We start from the raw sequence: 22,082 nt of genomic DNA on the forward strand, positions 1-22,082 counted from the left end.
ACCACACTTTTGTAGATTTCTCTCAAGTTCTCAACCTCTGTACTTAATTGCATTTTCTGGTAGTTTTGGTGTATTCTTTCTTAGCTATTGCTAGTTCTTTCTTGCAATTACTTCTAGCTTCTATAAACTTTTGTTTGTTTGTATTGGACTTATACCTGATAAATCTGAAGTATACATGTTGCCACTGAGCAATAGCAACTGTGCAAGTAGAAGTAAACCATTGGAGAGAGTTTGCTATAGAACTTCCGCGTGGGAACGTGTGCTTCAATTGCAGTTTTGAATCATTCAGTAGTCTCATTTGCACACTGTTCTGCAGGAAGAGAAAAGATATTTCCCCATGTTGAATCTCTGATGTGATCTCCAATGGCATGCCAGTCACCTTTTTTGTAGTACCTTGTTGTTTTGAGCAATGGCTCTTCAATTTGGGGTCGAGAGTTTAGAGTAATGTCTATCACTATCACCACATGATCAGCATTCCAAGAACATGAAAGAAAAGAAAGATTAAGTTTTGTAAAAAATATTGGAGCATTAAAAATCTTTAAACATTGTCTATATATGGTTATCGTACTGATATTCTTTTCTTGCTTTTAATTTCTTTATTTTTTTTATGTTGTAGGCCTAAGCTACAATGAGGTTCTTTTACCAATTTTATGGAAATTTTTATGTGATCTTGGTCCAAATTGTGGCCTTAAAGTGTTTCTAGAATTACTGACACAAACTCCAAACTCTACAGATCATCCAGTGTTTAGTCTGCTTTCCCTTTTTTGTGAATCGGCTGGACATCTCATCATGTAAGTGACTATTACTATTTTTTTTCAAATTTTGTACATTCTTCTTTTCATTTTCATATGCCTCTACACCAGAAGAAGTAAAAAGAAAGACTCCTTAGAAAAATAAATAAGTACTCCTATTTCAACATTAAAAGAAATTAATTAATTTACACTTTTCCTTGACAGCTCCTCATTTTTTTAACACCTTGCTATAACTTGTGTTATTTGGACTACAGTTCATATCGTGAGTGTTATTTTCACAATGTTTCGGACGATGTAATCTGGGACCTTCTTCAGATGTGTTTTGTTGAACTCTGGGATATATCCGAAGAAGGCTGGAGAATCATTGTGAGAATAGCACTCAAAATGAGAATAGTAGACCAAATAATCCAAAGTATACAAATTATCAGTCCTCATCTAAACAAATCCGAAATTCTGTATAACTTCTAGTAAGTTAAGATTCTTTTAAATATCTCACCTGGATGCTTCCACTAATTGCCATGCAATCCATTCTTTATATCATTATTGTGAAGTTCATCAAGATCCAAAGATGGAGTATGTTGCCCTTTTTGGGGAAATACTACTAGAAAAGAGGCTCTAGACAAGGGCTGGTATCCGGCTAGAGACGAAGTGCAGAGTCTACAAAACCATCGTCCTGCCAGCCCTGCTGTATTCAGCAGAGACCTACACTCTGTATAGAGAACACGTAAGGAGATTGGAAGCCGTCCAACAGACACACCTGAGAAGGATCATGAAATTCAAATGGAATGACTTTATACCAAACACGGAAGTTCTCAGGAAAGCAAACCTAGATAGTGTGGAAGCTACCATTGCTACTATGCAACTATGATGGACCGGGCACAGACTGGAAAAAAACCGAATTCCAAAGATGATCTTCTATGGGGAACTGGAAAATGGAACCCGCAGGGTAGAAGGTCAGAAGCTTCGCTACAAAGATGTAACAAAGCGGCACCTGAAGGCAATGAACATCAATGTCGAGAGTTGGGAGGAACAAGCCAAAGAAAGGAGTGGTTGGCGGAACAGTCTTCACAAAGGAAAGAAAGAAATAGAGAGAAAGATTGGAGAAGCCTTAGAGCTGAGACACTGTAGACAACACAACCCTGGCACCACATATGCAGTGCCTGTGACCAGATGTTTCACACAGAAAGAGGACTATACCAACACCGAAGGATAAAGCAGAGGCCCCGACTAGTCATCGTCAAGACTGACAGACTGCATGATGATGACCCAGAGCACACTTTTTCTTGTCTTAACAGTGTACAAAATCGACTTTGCAATCCAATCTTCTGTTCTCTGCAGCTCCTTACCCTTTTCTTACTGTGTCAAAAACCTGGGAACACCAGTGACAACACATACCTGTACTACTGATAAGTAGTAGCAGTAGTCCTTGTTTTGTCTCTTCAACATGATAAACAATACCAGTCAAAAACACATGCAAACAATATGGCGTCCAAAACAAAATTGAATCTGGAATGAAAAAAATCTGTCTTGTTTTATTTAGCTCTTTTGAACTCTCAATACCGCTTATTTTACATACTCACTCTCTCCTCGTAATCACATGCGTTTAGGTTTGCATCCACTGTTTTCTTGCAGTGGCCGCATGCTAATTATAGCTGCTTACCATTTGGCCTCTCTGCACTGTCATTGCACTCACAAAAGAGACATTGCTGGTCTTTCTCTATTCATCATTATCAGTGGTTTAATATCTGTTTTACATGTTGGCATGTGTTGGACAGCTTTAAGAAATTGATTCCAAATGAACCTATATCTGGCCAGGTCTTTATTCATTTCTCTTTCTCTTAAGTCCATTTTATCACTTCCTCCTTGACCGTCTCTTGTGAATTGGACTTGTTACCTTCTACATCTACTGACCCAAGAATTTTCATCCATTCTTTCAATATTATTTCCGTGTAAGGTGCTTGACTGAGGTCTAAGTGGTAACTCACTAATAAATAAATTATTAAAAATAGTAACTAACACTACTACAATGATGAATGTTGATTAAATATTCTATCACCTATTTAGATATCAATGTGTACTTAAATTCAGTAATCTTGCAAATATATATATATATATATATATATATATATATATATATATATATATAGTCTAAAGAAGCATTGAGTAAAAAAAAAAGTACCTTTGGTACCAAACAGACAAATAGATAAGAGGAAGGAAACCTAGCCATAAATATCTAAAAACTCAATATATGGTTTAAAAAAGCTTTGAGTAAAAAAAAAAAATGTAAAAATAAAGAATGCAATTTAAATTCCTGTGAAAAAACAACAAAAAACAAAAACAAAAAAAAATTTAACCTATCGCAAGCATGAGAGGTAGTGATAAGGATGAATTTGAGAGACAGAGGGATAACTAGAAACTTGATCAGAGATGAATTGGTTTGGAAATTAATTTCTAAAGCCGTCCAACACATGCCAACATGTAAAATGGATGTTAAACCGAATATGGATGGGATTCTCTGTTTTGCGACATGAGAAAGAAAATAACTGCTTGTCTCTCTATTGTTCGACCACTTTTTTTTTCTCTTGTGTGGCCAAAGGGAGAGTTTTGAACAAGCTTTAATTTTTAGATTTAAAAAAAGTTTCAGGACATTAAAAGTAGACATGTCCATGGAAAATTAATTTTTCATGCATTTAGTGAAAGTTATTTTATTTAATTCCTCACCAGTCGGTTAGATACAAGGTAAGGTGTGGATTTGATGAAAGAGTTTTTCTGAAACAAACTGGATTCAAAGTTGGCACACTCAAATTTTCAATCCGTGTCGTTAATTTGGTGGAAGTTGTCATTTTTTTTTTTTTCGATTTCTTGGCTGTTAACTCTATTGCAAGATTACCTTACATTCATTATTTACAGCACACTAGACGACATGGAGATGTATGAGCAACAATTCATGTTCTCCCTTGAAGATTACATCAAGATGGGCGATTTCCTCAATCATTTTGTCTTCAAGGTTATTTGGAACCACTTAATGGGTAAGTAAACAAATGCTTATATACTTCACTTCATTTATTTTCTGTAATAATTGTGATATAGTGTAAACCTGAAAATATGCCACGCATGGAAGTAATTATAATTTAGCATTTTTGTTGGTTTTGCTGGTAAAAAATCTACCAAGTTTGACATGGAGAGCCCTTGACATAACTAAGGTGTCATATAAGTGTTGAAATTATACTACACTTATTAGTTCCAAAATAGTTACATCTGATGATACACGTCATTGGTTCAATACCAAATCAAAAGTGAGCATTAAAATTCATAATGATTGGTTAATTTGCTTAGGCGTGAATCTTGTATATGCAAATATATGAATTATTACATCTGATGATACACGCTATCTGTTCAATACTAACTAAAAAATGAGCAAAGGACAAAATATAGTTTTTAATAGATTTATTCACAAACTTACAGAGCAAGATAGTAAAGGAGAAGCTGTTGGATGCGTGATGATGAAAGTCTGTGATGTGAGACATACTTTGTTTATCTCTCAAACTTGTTACGAGCAGATTCGTTTTTTTCCAAGGGCGATAACTATCTTTTTTCGGTCTAAGGGAAATAACTATTTTTTAGCCTGTAATTAACAGTTTATCATTGAACAGCAATAAAACAAATTCTTGGCTAAAATTTGATGAACTCGTTGGGCATAGAGTGAAGTTCAATTGTACCATAGCAGAAAGGATTATGAATTCTATTAACTGTGATGCGAGATACATTTGTTTACCTTCCAAAATTCTCTTAGTGGATCTCCTTTTTCCCAAAGGCGATGACTCTCCAGTCTTCAGTTCAAGGGAAATAAGTTCATTATTTTTAGGTTGTATCTACATTAAACCTAGTATACCAAATTTGCCATGAAGAGTCCTTCTGATGCCATATGTAATACAAGGTGACCCCTAAAAATGCCCGCACGCAAACAATCATCAATAAAACTGATAGTCCTTTCTACAATCCAATCATATCTGATACAAATAAACTTTAGTCTATGACTGACTTGTCCACAAAGATTTAGTCATGAACATCCAACAGTCTTTGATTTATCACCATTCACTGATCTGCTCTAAATGTGCACCATTGCATTTCAAGTAAACCTGGCTATACCTGATTTGAACTGTAATGAGCTTCTTCAGTTAAAAACAATCTGGGGATTGTTTTGATATAGTTTATCTTTTAGATTAATCTAACAAATAAAAATCTGGATGGGTATTAGGGTTCGGTGAGTATAAAGGCTATTCAGGATTATACCTCTTACTGATGAGACGATCACCAAAGTGTCCCAGCATGTCATTAAATGGCTGGGTTGTAGAAAAGATTGTGAATCTTATTAACAATTCTGTATGTTGTTAAGAGCAATAAAAAGTAATTAGAGTTAATATTCGTCCATTACAGTCATACTTTCCATTGTTGGAAGAGAAAATTAGGTATTCAGTTTTACTTCAATATTTAAAAAACTGCTTGTAAAAATAAAATTAACGAAATGATACAAAAGTGGTATTATTCACTTACGTGTTGGGTGTAAAAAAACGACAGTCCACCAAAATATTATGTAAATTCATCAAGTATTTTTTTAAATGATGAAAAACACACACAAAAAATTTTTTTAACTCTGTTTCTCTCTTACTTTCCCTCTCTGTCCTGCTCTAACCAAATCTATTGACTTGTTCCACAAATCCCAATCCTCAACATGAAATATCTCCAGAAAAATTACACATGTAAACCTAGAACCCCATCCTCCAACGTAGACCCCTACTACCATGTCTCCTTCTCCAACCTACGTTCCAACCTTCCAGAGGTTGAAACCTAATTACAGGAGATGAAACCAGACATATTCTTCCTAAGCGAAACTGGCATAAGACCGACCACTTCCCTTGACGAATTCATAATTAAAGGATACTCTAACTTAACATCTAAATCTGACCCCCCAAGATTGCCATGGACATGGAATATGTGGCTTTCAGTGTGGTAGGGATATCTCCAGAGAAGACCCTAATTTACCTTATATGTGCTTCCGGGTTGCACTTGCTTACACCACTGCATTTATATTTGCTCTCTATCGCCCCCACAACAGCGGAGTTACTATCTTTAAGAGCATATCTGAAAAAATTGACCACATCCTGTCTGCTCACCCTTCAGCTAACATCCACATTTGTGGTGACTTCAATGTTCACAATGGGGAATGGCGGACCCACTCTAACAAGACAGATGATGAGGGGAGGTTCTGTCATGATTTTGTCATTGCCTATGACCTCACCCAGATTGTTCATGAACCCACCCAAGTGCCCGATACTTCCGGTCAGTATGCAAGCCTCTAGACCTTTTTCTCACAACTTCCCCTGAGCTATGTTCAAGTTCCGTTCTATCTCCTCTGGGATCTTCTGACCACTCAGTTGTATCAGTTAAGATAAAAATGAAATGCAATAAGTCTTCAGATGTACCTCACCACCATACTGTATATCGATACTCTATGGCTGACTGGGATAGCTTCCGTACACTTATATCTGATCTACCCCTGCATTCCATGTTTGAAAAGGATGTGTCCTCTATAGTATCAGACCTGACCGAATGGCTAATTGTAGGCAAAGACCAATTCATACCATCCAAAAAATTCCAACAAAAACCTAATAGCCAGCCATAGTTCTCCCCAGAATGTGCTGCTGCCATCGCGCACAGAAATAGCAAACAGGATCCTGAACAGAAGCATGCGTTCTATCCCCACCATCATCAATTGACCTGAGGTCATCTCGTCAGCATCAGATAAGGCCAAATTATTTGCCAAGAACTTTGCAGTTAATTCTACCCTATGCGACGAAGGCCATCAACTCCCCATATTTCCTTCTATAACGGACAAAATGCTCTGCAACATACAAATATCTGTGCGTGAGGTCGTCAAGCTAATCAAGAACCTTGATTCCAGTAAAGCAACTGGTCCTGATGGCATTCCAGTCATTGTGCTGAAAAAGCTTCAACCAGAACTTGCCCCTATACTTACAAAACTCTTTAAGCGTTGCCTTAAAGAGAAGTGCTTCCCAACACCTAGGAAAACCTCATCAGTATGCCCTGTATTTAAGAATTCAGGTGATAAGTAATTTCCCTCTCAGTACAGACCAATAAGTCTCCTGTGTGTCATGAGGAAGCTGCTGGAATCCATATTAAATAGAGAAGTAGTCAACCACCTCAGCAGAAATAACCTTTTTAGTGACATGCAATATGGTTTCCGTTCTGCCAGATCTACAGCAGATGTGCTAACTGTTATATCTCATAGGATTAACAAATCTCTTGACAAAGGCTTCCTCTCTAGAGCAATTGCTCTTGACATATCAAAGGTCTTCGATAAGGTATGGCATAAAGGCCTACTTCACAAGATTTCCAACTATGGTATAACTGGAAATGTTTTCTCGATCATTAAATAATTTCTCTCCGATAGGCTCATAAGAGTAGTGGTTGATGGACAGAAAACAGAAGCCCTCAATATTAATGCTGGAGTCCTTCAGGGGTCCATCCTAGGCCCAACTCTCTTCCTGATATATATCAATGATCTCCCAAAACATATACTTAAATCATTCATTGACATCTATGCTGATGACATGACCATCTATGGCAACACATCAAAGGCCGTAAATGACAAAGTTCTCTCTGATTCTCTCTTCTCTGATCTTGAGCGCGTGGTACAGTGGGGGAGGAGGTGGCTAGTTACTTTTAATGCATCTAAAACCAAGCTCCTATCTTTACATCATCAGTGCTCTGATCCCCATCTGGCATCAATTGAAATGGGTGGCTCTTGTCTAGGGGAAGCTCCATGTTTTGATAAGCTTCTGGGCTTAACCTTTACTCCTGACCTGAAATGGAACATATACATCAAGTCAGTTGCCAAGGTCGCTGGAAAAATGGTAGGATCCTTCTACTGCTCCAGAAGATATCTCACCTCTGATGCAATTCTCTATCTGTATAGAAGCCAAGTACGTCCAAGGATGGAGTACTGCTGCCACATCTGGGCAGGAGCTGCTAAAAACAGCCTATCCTGCCTTGACAGAGTACAAAATAGGCTTCGGGGCCTAGTGGGTGATGCCCTTTTCTCTTCCCTGCAACCTCGCTCCCACAGGAGAGACGTTGCGAGCATGTCTTTGTTTTATCATTACTACCATGGCAGGTGCTCGTCTAAGCTCCAATCTCTGGCCCCCCCCCTTGCCAATCTTTCACGATAAACACTTGTCTAGCTGAAACCACTGTCAAAAATTTTCCCCACTTCTTATCTGTGCCAAAATCAAAACGTAGATTCCATGAACAAAGCTTCTTTCTTAGAAGTGCACGCCTGTGGAACTCTGTTCCAGTTGCCTGTTTCCCATCTGACTACAATCTAGATGTCTTCAAGTCCAATGTAAACAAATTCCCGATGAACCGTCCCTTAAGTAAGACACTTTATCAAGTCTCCAATGCTAACATACTGTACACGCAATAACCCTTATCCCCGAGTGGCTTCCGGGCCTTGATAAGTGATGACTACCTTTAAAAAAAAAAAAAAAAAATTTCAAAAGCGAAATGTCTTGTCCGCCATTTTCTACCTGAAGTTTAATGGCTAAGGAACATAATTCAAACAGCCATCATAATGATACCAGCTAGAAATCTTTTTATTTTATAAAAGCAAAAATAAACAAATTTACGTACATTTTTTTAAGCTAATATGTATCTACATAATAAAGTTTTTGTACAATTATAATTTTTCAATATTGAAAAATATTATTTTGAAAAAATAAAAGAACATAACAATCAAAATGCAAATGTCTGAATAATCCAGAGAATATAAATGGTCAACATTCATTTCATCATCATCAACACCATGTTCTTCAATATTTTCTTGTTCTGGCAAGTGGTGGGCAAATTTTGGAAATTTATTTCCAAACTAACCTATCTCTGGCCAGGTATCTATCCATCTTTCCCTCTATATCATCAAGTTCGTCATCTTCTTCTTTTGCATTTTTACATGCTGGTATGCATTGGACAGCTTTTAAAAATTGACTTCCAAACTAATCTATGTCTGACCAGGTCTTTATTTATCCCTCCTTCTTTCAAGTTTGTTCTCATCATATGTCATCTTTGTTATGTTATCTTTCAGATATCCAAGTAGCTGCATCCAGTGATGTATTTGGGTCTGCCAGAAGTTTACTGATGATTCTCTATGAACGAGACAGCCGTAGAACTTTCACGCCCAAGGATCATTGGTTAATACGGTAAGAAATTATTTTTTGTACAGTTTACGTGAAAGCTGACATATCGTTATTCGTTTATATTTGAGTTTTTGTTTTTTTTTCTTTCAGAGATGTGAAACCATCGACCGTGATATCAGAATTGGAGGCTGGACGAAAAAGTGCTCAATTTATGATGCAAAAAGTGCCCCACATTATTCCATTTAGTGAGGTAAGATTATAATGAGGATTATATGCAGGATTAACCCTTATCCTACCATCCATGGATTCATATTTTTTGGATTAGTCAGACTACTATTATGATTTTCAGTGTTATTTTCACAACACTTTATAACCTCCAACTTTCTTCAGGTATAGCTTGTTGAACTCGGGAATCTCCTAAAATTCATATTAGAATTGTCCACAAGAACCTGTGGCTTAATGAATAAAGTGCTTGGTAAAATTCAGTCGTAAGTTATAGTCTTGTGGAGGCTACACTCAAAAATGCAATTGCGAATTACTGAGGTCTTCTACTCAGTTGTGGCTGATAGAGTGAAAACATGCTGCCTCAATAGATTAAATAAAGGTTCCGTTCACATTTCCATGCAGAATCCTGAGTTTAACAAGAAGATTCCTCAGTTCAACAAGATACACCTGACCAAAACGTTGTGAAAATAACATTCCAGATGAGAACAGTAGTCAAAGTAATCCAAATAATCAGTCTCCATCTCCAAAATTCAGAAACATGATGAGTTCTGCCAATCATTTCTTTTGCCATTTTTTTGTTCACTTGTAGAGAAAAATGTGATTTTGAATATTTGGTTCACTTGTAGAGAAAAATGTGATTTTGAATATTTGGTCAGGGTTCACTTGTAGAGAAAAATGTGATTTTGAATATTTGGTCAGGGTTCACTTGTAGAGAAAAATGTGATTTTGAATATTTGGTCAGGGTTCACTTGTAGAGAAAAATGTGATTTTGAATATTTGGTTCACTTGTAGAGAAAAATGTGATTTTGAATATTTGGTCAGGGATCACTTGAAGAGAAAAATGTGATTTTGCCAAATTTATTTGTGCCACTTACTTCCTTCATTAAACAAGTTCTGATGTAATTTAAGAGGCATCAATGTTATGAGTTAAAGCATATTCCATTAAAGTACTTTGACTTTGGATGCCATTAATATTTTTTAATATGTAAATGTTCCAGACAAGGTATGAAGCCACTTAATGTAATGCTCTAACAAGAATGAAAGATGATTATCACATAGACAGGAGATGCCTATTAGCCTTAGTCTTGAGTAAACGGGAATTAGATCAAACAATTCTGAAAAAAACATACCATAATTGGAGGACTAGTCAACACCAATGTATGACAGAGATGGTTGAAGGGAACAAATGAATTAAAGTGGATTTAGATACTTTAATTTTCATGTAATTTATAAAGCACAAAAATATAATCAGAGTATTAATATATAGGGTGCTCACCCCAAAATTGCTACCCATACAATCATTATTGCAATATTTTCAGCAATAAAACTCCATTTGGCAGTTTTATTATTTGTGAACAACAAATTAACGCACAACAGATGACTCCTGCTGTTTTTGATTTTTTTTCACTGAAAATCTTTTTAAATAATAATTTTTTTTATACAATGTGCAAAATTATCTGGCATGCCTCGCTCTTTGCACTACGATTGGAAGCTTTAGTTAAGAAATAGTCTAGGGATTGTTTTGACATAACTCTACTGATTAAAATCTGAATTCAGTAAGTTCAGAATTACAACTTCTACTGATCAGATAATCACCAAAGTGTCCCCATATATCATTGAACGGTGAGAAAAGAAAGACTGTTGGACATTTCGTTAACAATTCAAGCGTACACTGTAGTTTATGTGATTTTGAATATTTGGTCAGGGTTCACTTGAAGAGAAAAATGTGATTTTGAATATTTGGTCAGGGTTCACTTGAAGAGAAAAATGTGATTTTGAATATTTAGTCAGGGTTCACTTAAAGAGAAAAATGTGATTTTGAATATTTGGTCAGGGTTCACTTGAAGAGAAAAATGTGATTTTGAATATTTAGTCAGGGTTCACTTGAAGAGAAAAATGTGATTTTGAATATTTGGTCAGGGTCACTTGAAGAGAAAAATGTGATTTTTAATATTTGGTCAGGGTTCACTTGAAGAGAAAAATGTGATTTTGAATATTTGGTCAGGGTTCACTTGAAGAGAAAAATGTGATTTTGAATATTTGGTCAGGGTTCACTTGAAGAGAAAAATGTGATTTTGAATATTTGGTCCGGGTTCACTTGTAGAGAAAAATGTGATTTTGAATATTTGGTCAGGGTTCACTTGAAGAGAAAAATGTGATTTTGAATATTTGGTCAGGGTTCACTTGAAGAGAAAAATGTGATTTTGAATATTTGGTAAGGGTTTACTTGAAGAGAAAAATGTGATTTTGAATATTTGGTCAGGGTCACTTGGACAGAAAAATGTGATTTTTAATATTTGGTCAGGGTTCACTTGTAGAGAAAAATGTGATTTTGAATATTTGGTCAGGGTTCACTTGAAGAGAAAAATGTGATTTTGAATATTTGGTCAGGGTTCACTTGTAGAGAAAAATGTGATTTTGAATATTTGGTCAGGGTTCACTTGTAGAGAAAAATGTGATTTTTAATATTTGGTCAGGGTTCACTTCTAGAGAAAAATGTGATTTTGAATATTTGGTCAGGGTTCACTTGTAGAGAAAAATGTGATTTTGAATATTTGGTCAGGGTTCACTTGAAGAGAAAAATGTGATTTTGAATATTTGGTCAGGGTTCACTTGTAGAGAAAAATGTGATTTTGAATATTTGGTCAGGGTTCACTTGAAGAGAAAAATGTGATTTTGAATATTTGGTCAGGGTTCACTTGTAGAGAAAAATGTGATTTTGAATATTTGGTCAGGATTCACTTGAAGAGAAAAATGTGATTTTGAATATTTGGTCAGGGTTCACTTAAAGAGAAAAATGTGATTTTGAATATTTGGTCAGGGTTTACTTGAAGAGAAAAATGTGATTTTGAATATTTGGTCAGGGTCACTTGAAGAGAAAAATGTGATTTTTAATATTTGGTCAGGGTTCACTTGTAAAGAAAAATGTGATTTTGAATATTTGGTCAGGGTTCACTTGAAGAGAAAAATGTGATTTTGAATATTTTGTCAGGGTTCACTTGTAGAGAAAAATGTGATTTTGAATATTTGGTCAGGGTTCACTTGTAGAGCAAAATGTGATTTTGAATATTTGGTCAGGGTTCACTTGTAGATAAAAATGTGATTTTGAATATTTGGTCAGGGTTCAATTGTAGAGAAAAATGTGATTTTGAATATTTGGTCAGGGTTCACTTGTAGAGAAAAATGTGATTTTGAATATTCGGTCAGGGTTTACTTGAAGAGAAAAATGTGATTTTGAATATTTTGTCAGGGTTCACTTGTAGATAAAAATGTGATTTTGAATATTTGGTCAGGGTTCACTTGTAGAGAAAAATGTGATTTTGAATATTTGGTCAGGGTTCACTTGTAGATAAAAATGTGATTTTGAATATTTGGTCAGGGTTCACTTGTAGAGAAAAATGTGATTTTGAATATTTGGTCAGGGTTCACTTGTAGAGAAAAATGTGATTTTGAATATTTGGTCAGGGTTCACTTGTAGAGAAAAATGTGATTTTGAATATTCGGTCAGGGTTTACTTGAAGAGAAAAATGTGATTTTGAATATTTGGTCAGGCTTCACTTGTAGAGAAAAATATGATTTTGAATATTTTGTTCACTTGTAGAGAAAAATGTGATTTTGAATATTTGGTCAGGGTTCACTTGAAGAGAAAAATGTGATTTTGAATATTTGGTCAGGGTTCACTTGTAGAGAAAAATGTGATTTTGAATATTTGGTCAGGGTTCACTTGTAGAGAAAAATGTGATTTTGAATATTTGGTCAGGGTTCACTTGTAGAGAAAAATGTGATTTTGAATATTTGGTCAGGGTTCACTTGTAGAGAAAAATGTGATTTTGAATATTTGGTCAGGGTTCACTTGTAGATAAAAATGTGATTTTGAATATTTGGTCAGGGTTCACTTGTAGAGAAAAATGTGATTTTGAATATTTGGTCAGGGTTCACTTGTAGAGAAAAATGTGATTTTGAATATTCGGTCAGGGTTTACTTGAAGAGAAAAATGTGATTTTGAATATTTTGTCAGGGTTCACTTGTAGATAAAAATGTGATTTTGAATATTTGGTCAGGGTTCACTTGTAGAGAAAAATGTGATTTTGAATATTTGGTCAGGGTTCACTTGTAGATAAAAATGTGATTTTGAATATTTGGTCAGGGTTCACTTGTAGAGAAAAATGTGATTTTGAATATTTGGTCAGGGTTCACTTGTAGATAAAAATGTGATTTTGAATATTTGGTCAGGGTTTACTTGAAGAGAAAAATGTGATTTTGAATATTTTGTCAGGGTTCACTTGTAGAGAAAAATGTGATTTTGAATATTTGGTCAGGGTTCACTTGTAGAGAAAAATGTGATTTTGAATATTTGGTCAGGGTTCACTTGTAGATAAAAATGTGATTTTGAATATTTGGTCAGGGTTCACTTGTAGATAAAAATGTGATTTTGAATATTTGGTCAGGGTTCACTTGTAGATAAAAATGTGATTTTGAATATTTGGTCAGGGTTTACTTGAAGAGAAAAATGTGATTTTGAATATTTTGTCAGGGTTCACTTGTAGAGAAAAATGTGATTTTGAATATTTGGTCAGGGTTCACTTGTAGATAAAAATGTGATTTTGAATATTTGGTCAGGGTTCACTTGTAGAGAAAAATGTGATTTTGAATATTTGGTCAGGGTTCACTTGTAGATAAAAATGTGATTTTGAATATTTGGTCAGGGTTCACTTGTAGAGAAAAATGTGATTTTGAATATTTGGTCAGGGTTCACTTGTAGAGAAAAATGTGATTTTGAATATTCGGTCAGGGTTTACTTGAAGAGAAAAATGTGATTTTGAATATTTGGTCAGGCTTCACTTGTAGAGAAAAATATGATTTTGAATATTTTGTTCACTTGTAGAGAAAAATGTGATTTTGAATATTTGGTCAGGGTTCACTTGAAGAGAAAAATGTGATTTTGAATATTTGGTCAGGGTTCACTTGTAGAGAAAAATGTGATTTTGAATATTTGGTCAGGGTTCACTTGTAGAGAAAAATGTGATTTTGAATATTTGGTCAGGGTTCACTTGTAGAGAAAAATGTGATTTTGAATATTTGGTCAGGGTTTACTTGAAGAGAAAAATGTGATTTTGAATATTTGGTCAGGGATCACTTGTAGAGAAAAATGTGATTTTGAATATTTGGTTCACTTGTAGAGAAAAATGTGATTTTGAATATTTGGTTCACTTGTAGAGAAAAATGTGATTTTGAATATTTGGTTCACTTGTAGAGAAAAATGTGATTTTGAATATTTGGTCAGGGTTCACTTGAAGAGAAAAATGTGATTTTGCCAAATTTATTTGTGCCACTTACTTCCTTCACATAAATTCATAAAGATACAAACTAAACAGATTCACCAAAGGCCTGTCGATTCGTTCCGTTTTACTCTATTTTAGTTTTTGATCGCAAGGTCAAGGCTACTTCTTGGTCTACGAAATGGCAACTGGCAGCCATATTGATTTTTTACTCATTGAATGTTTACGCATTTTAACTGTGCATTTCTCGAGTTTTGATGCGTAAAATAAATGAACTTATACACGAAATGACTCCTCATGTAATAATGATAAGAAACATTTTGAATGCCTTATTTTTCTTATATAACCTGCAAACCCTTTGTAGCGACATTACATATGTATGTGTGTGTATATATATTTTTATTATTAAATATTATTTATGTGCATAAGAGTATACCTATGGACATTGCATGTTTCTAGCTTTTAGCCATCGTCAGCATAAGTTAGAATCGAAATCATGACACCAAAATGTGCCACCATTAGTCACCACTTGAATGCACGATTTGTTGTTGGCATTTTTTTTAGCAATATTAACAACTTCAAAACGCTGTTATTTCTATTTTTTCCGCTACCATAGCATTTTTTTTAAGAGCTATAAGCTCTTTGTGTTATTCATATGTGTATATGAAGGAATCACCCTTATTATTTATGGGATGCATTTATTTATTTATGTGTGTTTATATATATATATATATATATATATATATATATAAAACAAAGGGAAGAGGTAGCTTTTTCTTTTTCTTTGAAAAATTTTTATTTATTTATTCTTTAATTCTTTTTATGTCAGCGAGTTATCCTGTTCCGAAAATATGTGATGAAGGAAAAGGACCTGCTTGGACTGACTGAGTCTGCTTGTGCATCCCCTCAGTCCACGCTGGTCACCATTCATCGTTCCCGGATCGTTGAGGTGAGTGAAATTTTTAAATAATTCTTGCATGGCGCTCTTTTTTTTTTTATACTTTTATTTTTCTAATTTGTTTTTTCTTTTACATACACTGAGAAAATTTGGTACAAAAATTGAAGTACCAGTTTGTTTAAGCAAAAAATGTTTTTTTCCTTATAAGTTATAACTTAAAATTACTCGTCTGTTTACCACAACTGAAAAGAAATTTCCTTTCTTTTTCTATATGCTTAGCATCAGGCAGAATTTCTATGGACAGAGTTTCTTTCCAAGAACTTCTCATATGTGGAACACATTACCATAGGATTGCTTCCTTGCGGGGTGCAACATGGTTATCTTCAAATCCAATGCCAAGAAATACATTGTCATTAACTTGTCATTAACTGTCTTAAAGTTATTAAAATTTGTTCATTTCATCCATTTTTAATCCTCTCATAATATTCTCCATTATTCAATAGACATTTTATCCATCTGATTAAATCCTATCCTTAAGTGATTTTCAGCCTTGATAAAAGATAACATCACATAGCAAAGAAATAAAGAATATGTTAAAAAGAATTGTTGTCTTCTCCAGCTTCATGCCTTGAAGAAAGTTGAAGTCAACTTTTTTTTTTGTCAATTTCTATCTGGATAGAAAATATGAAGATTGAGGATTTGAACAGTTATGTAAATGATTTTTTTGTAAATTTTAAAATAAATCTCCTGCTGTAAATAAAGTAACGTTTTTTTTTCTAACTTCTAGGATGGCTACAGACAATTAGCTCAATTGCCAGCACGCAACTTAAAAGGTGTCATCAGGGTCAAATTCATTAATGAACAGGTAAGCAAAAAGGAATTTCTCAACCATTATTTTTTTTATTTGTAAAACTCCCACACAAGAAAAAAAAAACAAACAAAAGTTATTGTCCAGAATTACCTCGATATTAAAAAGCAAAAATCAAGAAAATCTTTATAATGTACAAACCTGTGATGAAACAAAAATATAATCTTCTAAAAATCACATAAATTGATCAAGTAGTTTTATTTTTATAAAGAAAATCATTTGAAAGAAATTAATGGGAATTCGTAGGTATTACCATATAAATCTATGAAGTATGCATTGTTGTTAAGTTATCTTTGTTTCTTGAGATTTTTTTCAAAATGCCAGCAAGACAGTCACTTCTCGGATACTCATAAAATTTGATTTTCTTATTTAAAAATAAGACAACTTGATCAATTTATATGATTTTTAGAATGTTATTTTTGTTTCGTCACAGGTACGTACATTGTACAGATTTTTCTTTATTTTTGTCTTTTAATATAGGGGTAATTCTAGACAAGAACCAAAATAAAAACAAATCTTTATAGTTATGTAATCGTGACAGAAAATATACATAAAAAAAACATGGAAATTAACCAAATATTTTTATTTAAAAAAATTTTTTTTTGTTGCTAAATTATGATGAATGATCTCTCAACATCATTTCACAAGATAAGGGAGATAATTCCAAATAATTCAATCTTCTACAACGTTTTAGAAAGCCATGGACAGAGAGGCATTGGAAAAACTCAAATTCGTTTAAAAATGATTTTCTTTACAAAAATAAAACTACTTAATCAATTTATGTGATTTTTGATGTACAATATTTTCTTTGTGTCAAAGATCTTTTCTTTATTTTTGTTATGGATTAGCACCAAAATTATCATTTAAATTATGGATTATAGTCAGCAAACATACTCCATAACTTCAGGGGTGTCTGCAACCGGAGACAGTGACAAGGCAAATTAGTTCCTTCTCTTTTTTCTTTCACACTTATATCTCCCCTGTGTATGTACTCTTTTTTTTATTTTTTTAAAGTTTTTCGAATCATTTTTTTTATTTAAATTGAAAAGTTTTTTTTTTATCTTATTTTAATTAAGAATTATTAAAATTAGTTTTTTTCTTTTTTCTTTTAATTAATTAAAACACTTTAATTTAATTAAAACACTTTTTGCTCTCTTTTTTTAAAAGAATTATTGAAAACATTGAACATCTTAAACTATTTTGTGAATATTACGCATTGGATACATTTTTTTAATGATGTTTGAAGTTTATTATTTATGTTATTTTGATTCCAATAATTTTATTTTTATACTTTCATAAATATATTTATATAAATTCAAATAAAAAACTTTTATTTTTAAAATTAAAAAAAAAAAACGTATTTTTATAATTTCATAAACATATTTCTTATAAAATTTCAAATAAAATAAACTCTTAGTTTTTTCTTTTGTTATTAAAAGTGAAAATAAAGACTAATTGTGCTATTTTTATTGTTTATAATTTTTAATATCCTTTTTTAATATTTTATTTCAATACATCACTTCACAATACAAATACTGAAGAACAATAAAAGGGAAGGAACTGATTTGTCTTATCACTGCTTCCAGTAGCAACCACACCGAAAGTTAGGAAGTATGTTAGCTGACTATAACCAAATTATGATTTTGACTTTGAGCACAAAGAATGACTAAACTTTCTGAAGTATGATTTAAAAAATATTCTTTTTACAACAAATGATACTGATTTTTAAATGTAGACATCACATCTCTAAAGTGATATTAGATTAAGAAAACTCTGTTTTTAACATGCAGTATCCAGATTATCTTTAGTTGTGAAACTGCTTTCTAATTTTGTGAATTTGTTTGTAGATTTCAATCTGTTTCTTGGCTAGATAAGGAATTCTCTTCTTTCAATTTCCTCTGTTTTTGAATTTTCACATCATATTCCCTCAGATATATGGACGTGTCATACCAACCAATCTGTACATCGTTGGTAGTTGGGGTTGGTTTTGTTGATGGATTGGAACCTTGATATCACATGGTGGATCCAATATTGGCATAAGATATGATGATGGTGATCGTGTTGTTAAAACAAAATGGGTCTTTGATAAGCAACATAAGTATTTTTTGAAAGGCTTCTTATCCCATTGCTCGCAGTAAACTCCAGCATTGATGTCATGACCATTCAACATAAGTTCAAAATGCAATATTCCATCAAATTGAAATCATAATCTTCTTTTCAAGGTTAAAACAATTAATAATATTTTATTTTGAGACGTTAAAATAAAACTTGGGTTATCTACGGAAAACAAAAACAGTCTCTCTGCTTAAGGCCTCGAAGGCCCCTCTCCCTCTTATATATATATATATATATATATATATATATATATATATATACTTTTAATGTATATTTTCAATGAAATTAATGATGCTCAATAAAAATGAATTTACACTTGCAGAGCATATCACACTCATGCTATTTTATCATTAGTATAATTTGTCTTACACGTCTTTTGTTGAATGGCAGAAATTCACCAAACAGTTTATCAGAGACAGATTTATGGTCGTTGGAAAAAAAAACAGTTAAAAATATTTTTTTCCTTGGATTAAAAAGGATAAAAATTAGTGGAAGAAAATAAAAATCCTTAAAAATCATACGAGTAAAGATGCTTACACTCACGCTCTTTATTCATTTCTGTTTAACATACCCTCACACACATACACATTTCGAGCAGACTACACATGAACACAGCCTGAGAATGATAGGCTGCTGTATCACGGGATATTATAACTTACTGACCTGGATTCTGGTGTGGACATTAATTTTATAAGATCTAAAGTAGTCTGATTTTTCAGTATAAACTTTCGTCTCCAAGAATACACTATTGCCAGGCAACTTTTGGAGGGTCTTTTTTCTCAGCAGACCTGTTATCTGACCTGCTATGCACCTTTCTAAAAATATGTCATTGTGCAAGTGTAAAGTATTAATTTTGGACACTTGAAAAAAACTTTATATAGTGTTTTCATTAAAAAAATTAACACAGACAGGCAGTATTATTATTATTGTTTGTATTCAGAGCATATTCTTTTGAAATGTTTTTCATGTATTACAAGTTTTTTTGTAAACTTCACCTCAATGTTATGTTGATCTTGAAATGTTTTTGTTTATTTTTTTTTTTGTTTTTCTCCAGGGTTTGGATGAAGCTGGTATTGATCAAGATGGTGTATTTAAAGAATTTTTAGAAGAAACTATAGCAAGAGTTTTTGATCCTTCTCTCAGTTTGTTTAAGGTAAAGCACAATCAGAATGAAAAAAAAAATTCCTTTTGTTTTTCTTTTCTTATGAACATGAAATCCATCCACAAAGCTTCATGTTGTGGCAACTTTATAACATTTAGCAGGGAGACCTGACGTCGCCTAGAATTGAAGGATGATCAATGAATGTTTCACATTCCTATATTTTTGATGTCATTGAAATTGGTGAAATCGACCATTTTTTTAATCAAATTGATCGATTGCCTTCTCTAGTTGGGGACCCATTGCAATGCACTGAGAGGAAGCTCACATGCCTCTCCGCAGTGACCTAGTCTACAATACATTGTAGTCTACATTGTACTGTAGAGAACATATAGTTGATTTTATGAAATTATTTTTATATACAATAGCTTGAATTAAAGTTTAAAATGCAAAAGTCAAGTATCATAGTTCAATTGTGCTCTAAACAGAAACATTCATTTTGATCTATACCATCAAAAACTCTACTGTTGATTTTATATGCTGGGCCTTTCTGCTTGTGTGGTAATAAAATTTCTCAAATGCACTTGTGATATTAGGCTGTATAAGGTGTTAACTTTGGTTAAAATTGCCTGTTCTATTTTTTCATCGGATTTTTTTATTGTCAATACTTATCGAAGGCATTCCGATACAAAACCTATCTATAAACATTGCCAGATACATAAAGTACAAAAAATTGGTCCAGCCATTGCAAAGGGGAAACAAAGTTCCTTTTATATAATACAGGGTGGAACGATAAGTGTCGCTCTAAAGGAAACAACACTACAGCTTTATTTTAAAATATTTATTGAAAAAATCAATTCAAGTAACTCAATTATATAGTAGAGCTTACATCTATTCAAAGCAGTCACCTTCACCCTCAATCACTGCCCTGATACAGATCCAGAACTAGGAACATGCCTTTTCCACAAGCGCTGGTTTTAGCTCGGTGAATACTCGGTGAGCATGCTGGCTTTGATGTTGTGGGAGGTCATGTTGGTGATGTTCTCAAGATCATAACCGTGGCCGGAAACTTTGTTGAGCTGTGCTCTCAAGCAGTGAACCATCCGGATTTGCATTTTGAAGGTGCTGGCAGTGGTCATATTGTCATAACTTGGATTAGTAGAGAGCATGAGTTGTACAGCGGCGCATTTCTGATCTCACTCGTTGAACATTGTGTCACTTTTAGACATGATAGAAGGTTCCTATTGCTGTTGGGATTTGTACACAACTGACCAACTTGTAAATAGTCTGCAACAATAAAAGAAAATTGGTTTTCATCAAACAGAAATGGAATCATGTCTTTTCTCAGGCGACAGAAAGATATAGATTACAAATGGAGATTTAGTAAAGTTTGAACCTCAGACATATACTATTTTTTAATAATTAGTTCAGTTTACTATACTATTTAAAACTTATTTCATCACAAATGGTTACGTTTCCAACCCGTTTCCCTGACCAGCAAGAACAACAAGCATCACTTCTAGATCTGTTTCTGACTACAGTTCCCGAGGATTGTACAACAAATGCTGACAGCCCACTCGGGAACGCTGACCATGCAGTGATAATGGTAGAAATCGCCCTAAATTTTAGACCCAAAACTGAAAAGCCAGTGCTCAAAACAACGAGATATTATAAAAAGGCTGACTGGGAAGCCATCAGAGATCTTATCAGAGATGCCCCATGGGGAAATATCTTTTCTCTTCCTGCTGAATAGTGCGCAAATGAGACCACTGAATGGTTCAAAACAGCAATGGAAGCACATGTTCCCATGCGGAAATTTTATAGCAAGCCCCACTCTTCCCAATGGTTTACTTCGACTTGCGCAACTGCCATTGCTCAAAGGCAGCATGCATACCACAGATTTAACCGACATAAGTCCAGTTCAAACAAACAGAAGTACATAGAAGCTAGAAATAACGTTAAGAAAGAAATAGCGACAGCCAAAAGAGAATTTACTGAAACCACTAAAAAATGCATCGAAGCACAAAAATTAGGAAATCGTGACTTCTGGAAAATCTACAACAGTGTAGTAAATAATTGGCAATCAACAATTCCCCCACTAACTAACAATCACGAGGTTGTTTGCTCAGCAACCGACAAAGCTAATATGCTTGCCAGCCGGTTTGCCTCGAACTCCACACTGGACCCTTCCAACCACCCCCTGCCTGACTTTCCTTTGCGGACAGACGCCACGCTAGACGGTCTAAAAATCACCCCTGCTCAGGTACATGCTATCATAAAAAATCTTGACACTTCAAAAGCATGTGGACCTGATCTTATCCCAGCTGTGCTATTAAAAAAGTGCTCAGCCGAAGTAGCTCCAGTTCTCTCCAAACTCTACAACAAATGCCTTAATGAATCCTGCTTTCCGGGCTGTTGGAAAACCGCTTCTGTGGTACCAATATTCAAGAATTCTGGCGAAAGAACTGACCCATCAAATTATCGCCCCATTAACCTCCTCCCACTTTTTGCCAAAATATTTGAGACCATAATTAACTATGCTCTAGTCCGGCACCTTACAGATGCTAAACTTCTGACTGACAAACAATATGGATTTAGACAAGCCCGTTCCACAGCTGACATCCTCACTGTAATCT

The 22,082-nt window shown here is 34.0% G+C and overlaps 1 protein-coding gene across 2 annotated transcripts in view; it reads left to right on the plus strand.

The window, feature by feature from the left end:
- LOC145290674 (ubiquitin-protein ligase E3B-like) overlaps positions 1-22,082 on the plus strand; it is a 156,996-nt gene that overhangs the window by 95,828 nt on the left and 39,086 nt on the right. For both annotated transcript variants that reach the window (XM_080136506.1, XM_080136517.1), the window contains 7 exons: positions 617-791; positions 3,663-3,781; positions 8,911-9,025; positions 9,113-9,212; positions 15,296-15,415; positions 16,152-16,229; positions 19,402-19,500. In XM_080136506.1, coding sequence (XP_079992632.1) covers positions 617-791; positions 3,663-3,781; positions 8,911-9,025; positions 9,113-9,212; positions 15,296-15,415; positions 16,152-16,229; positions 19,402-19,500 — 806 coding nt within the window. The remainder of the gene's footprint in view (positions 1-616; positions 792-3,662; positions 3,782-8,910; positions 9,026-9,112; positions 9,213-15,295; positions 15,416-16,151; positions 16,230-19,401; positions 19,501-22,082) is intronic.

The sequence above is a fragment of the Euprymna scolopes genome, chromosome 1, assembly GCF_053919585.1.
Source record: "Euprymna scolopes isolate OS-2025 chromosome 1, ASM5391958v1, whole genome shotgun sequence".
NCBI lineage: Eukaryota > Metazoa > Mollusca > Cephalopoda > Sepiida > Sepiolidae > Euprymna > Euprymna scolopes.